This window comes from Austrofundulus limnaeus, unplaced genomic scaffold (assembly GCF_001266775.1).
Source record: "Austrofundulus limnaeus strain Quisiro unplaced genomic scaffold, Austrofundulus_limnaeus-1.0 Scaffold1214, whole genome shotgun sequence".
Lineage (NCBI taxonomy): Eukaryota > Metazoa > Chordata > Actinopteri > Cyprinodontiformes > Rivulidae > Austrofundulus > Austrofundulus limnaeus.
Window position 1 is genome coordinate 24,932 of NW_013953616.1, and position 3,100 is coordinate 28,031.

Consider the following 3,100-nt stretch of genomic DNA (forward strand, 5'->3'; position numbering starts at 1 on the left):
ACGAAGGACGCCACCATCGACTCCACAGACGCCCAGCGCCAAGAGTGGTTCGCCCAGTACTTTTCCTTCTGACTGACCACAAGCTTCCAGACTGGAGGATTCAGCATGTCGACCAAACTTCAAATAAAAAATAAAGAAAAAAAAGAAAATAAAAGAAGCAGAAACTAATGTTGAAACTATTTGTTATTTATTGTCATGAAAGGTTTGGGGCTCAGTTTGTTTTGGATTCAGTCAAGCGAAGCTGGAACTCGTGGTTGGAAGAACAAAGCTCATCGACTCGTCGGTGAAACGCACACAACATGATGTCATTCGTATTTCAGACGAGTCACTTCCTGTCGTTTGACTGAGAGGAAACCAAACTGAAGCCGAAGCCGAGGTCATCGTTCATCACTGATCGAGTTTTGATTGTTTGGCTGTGGTCGAGTTTCTGTCTGGTGACGACGACCATCAGTTTGTTCCTTTGGTTTCTTTCATCACTTCTGTTGTCGTTTCTTTGGAAGCAGGAAGTAAAGGAGCTGCGTCCTCATGCTGCTACAGTCTCAACTAAGTGTCTATAAAGAAATAATCCGTAGRTTTTTTGTGCTCGCTCTCTGTACGTGGGTTCACAGCACACAGCGTCTTAGACCAGGAGGGCTGATCTGAGACCAGTTTACCTCCTCATTCATCTCTGTGGATCTGGTCCCAGACCAGTTCGGCTCCTCTGATAGGCTCTGGTTTTAGGGCGACGCCTTCGGCGCCGGTCCGTTTCAGCAGATTTTGGTAGAAAACTTAAAACCTGTTTGTATGGTCGTCTGTCTCAACACAGATTAATGATGTCTCACCGATTTTAAAAACAAAAATAGCATTTTATATTTATAATATAACGTGGATATGCTTAATAAAGAATTATTGTGACATTTATCTACGTTTAGTTGTCTGTTCTTTTCCACAAAACTTACAAGTTTATGTTAAATGTTTGACTTTTATTGTGTTAATCTGCCCTGATACACACTGGTGTTAAAATGTAACAATTTCATTTTTAATCCCACCACGAAAACCTTTGAAATGTTTTTAAAATTCATCAGAAACTTACATTTAAAGGCCCTTTGAAGAACTGTTTTTAGACAAAAATATCACCATGAAAATAATTAAAATAAACCATAAATTATACACAGATAAGTGTGGACAGATCTGAAATAATCTATAATAATCTGTCACAGCTTTAACAAAAAATGTTAAAAAAATGAATTTCAGTGGGATTTTGAAGTTTAATCTTATTTTCCTTTACAAATTATTTCATTTAACATTTTTCTGAAATTATCATATCAGCAAAATAGAAAAACAAATCATCAGAATTATATAAATAATGTCAACTAATAAAACTCAATGTTGTTTTTAATAAGTAAATATTAAGTAAAGTTGAAAAATGTGATAAAATTATTTACATTTAAAAAACAATATATTTAATTCTTTAAGTTTCTGATATGAAATGATTGTAAACAAAAAGGCAGTGTTGTATAAAGTACCTCAAAGTGATACTTGAAAGTACAAGTACCTTGTCATCAAAATACTTTGGTAAAAGTTAAAGTCTTCTCTAAAAACAGTACTTAAGTAAAAGTCTTAAAGTATCTGACATGTTTTGTACTTAAGTATCAAAATTAAATTTCTGACACAAAATCTACTTAAGTATTAAAAGTAAAAGTACTGAGTAAAACTGAGCAGTTATGACATTTATTGGGAGGTGACTTCTCCAAAAACTATATTTTCTAACAGCGTGCAGCTGTGATGGGTTGTGTACAAAGTAATACAGTATCAGAATGGTATATATTTATACTTCTCATCCAAACACAATTAAATTCACTCTATCCAGGAGACACAGTTTATCACTATAGTTTTAAAGTAATAAATTGGAATAAAACAGGAGTAACAACTTTATACTTCTTACCTTTTTTAAAAAATGTAGTGAGTAGAAAGTACAGATAATTGTGTAAAAATGTAGTGAGTAAAAGTAAAAAGTAKGCTGAAAAATAAATACTCAAGTAAAGTWCAGATAACCAAAATTTCTATTTAAGTACAGCAACAAAGTATTTGTACTTATTTACTTTAAAACTCTGTAAAAACGTGTTTTATAGACTTTTCTCAGTGTTGTTTCGTGGTGCAGTTACACAACTCGCCGCTGGGGGCGGTGTTGCGGATCGGTCATTGTTCGAACCCGGAACATAAACAAAGCAGGATCGCTTCCGGTTCAGTCTGAGGATGGCGGCTCCGGTTGCAGGTTCTCCAGGCCGGCTGGTCCAGTACATCGTGGTCCGTTCGGATCTGGTCCACGAGCTGTCGTGGCCCCTTGGAGCCGTGATCACGCAGGCCTGCCACGCCGCTACCGCCGCCGTCCACCTGCACTACGGAGACCCGGACACCCAGCGGTACCTGTCGGAGCTGGACTCCATGCACAAGGTGGTGCTGGCGGTAAGGTTGTGTACATCGAGTTTATTTGTGTTGTGTTTTTAAGGTGCTTACAGCCTTTATTTAAGCGGTTGTTTCCGGCCTCCAGGCCCCGGATGAAGCCGCCCTCTCCGGGCTCTCGGAGCGCCTCAGCCAGGCCGGTGTGGCCCACAAAGTGTGGGTGGAGCAGCCGGAGAACATCCCGACCTGCCTGGCCCTGAAGCCCTGCTCCAAACACACCGTCCGGCCGCTGCTCAGCAACTTCAAACTGTTCAAGTGAAAAACGTTTCCTCCCACAGAGGACTGATGTTTATTTTTATTTACACAACTTTTATCAGGTTTCACAGTGAAAACAGCAAAAACCGCTGCTGCTGCTGTTATTTACAAGATTAAAAGCAATGATTCAATTTAATTATCTGTTTGTTTCTTTGTTTGTTTGTTTCTTTGTTTGTTTGCTGAAGGAGATAAATTTATTCATTACAGCCTATTTTACAGGAATTAAATATAAAACTGTTGAGTCATCCACAACACAAACTGTGAGCTCTAATTTAAATATCTCATGAAGCATGAAATAAAAACAGTTAAATATTTACAGCTGATTAAAATGTGTGGTAATTTATAACAAAAATGTACAAAAGAAAACCAAATTTAACACCAGTTGAGTGTTTCTGTATATATA

At 37.8% G+C, this 3,100-nt stretch overlaps 1 protein-coding gene and 1 pseudogene across 1 annotated transcript; both read left to right on the plus strand.

Moving 5' to 3' along the window:
* LOC106534577 (mitogen-activated protein kinase kinase kinase kinase 4 pseudogene) lies at positions 1-900 on the plus strand (annotated as a pseudogene).
* A 1,311-nt stretch (positions 901-2,211) lies between these two features.
* ptrhd1 (peptidyl-tRNA hydrolase domain containing 1) lies at positions 2,212-2,833 on the plus strand. The gene is made up of 2 exons (XM_014031270.1): positions 2,212-2,445; positions 2,531-2,833. The coding sequence occupies exons 1-2, from the start codon at positions 2,236-2,238 to the stop codon at positions 2,699-2,701; spliced, it is 381 nt and encodes a 126-aa protein (XP_013886724.1). The 5' UTR covers positions 2,212-2,235; the 3' UTR covers positions 2,702-2,833.
* The last annotated feature ends 267 nt before the right edge of the window (positions 2,834-3,100 follow it).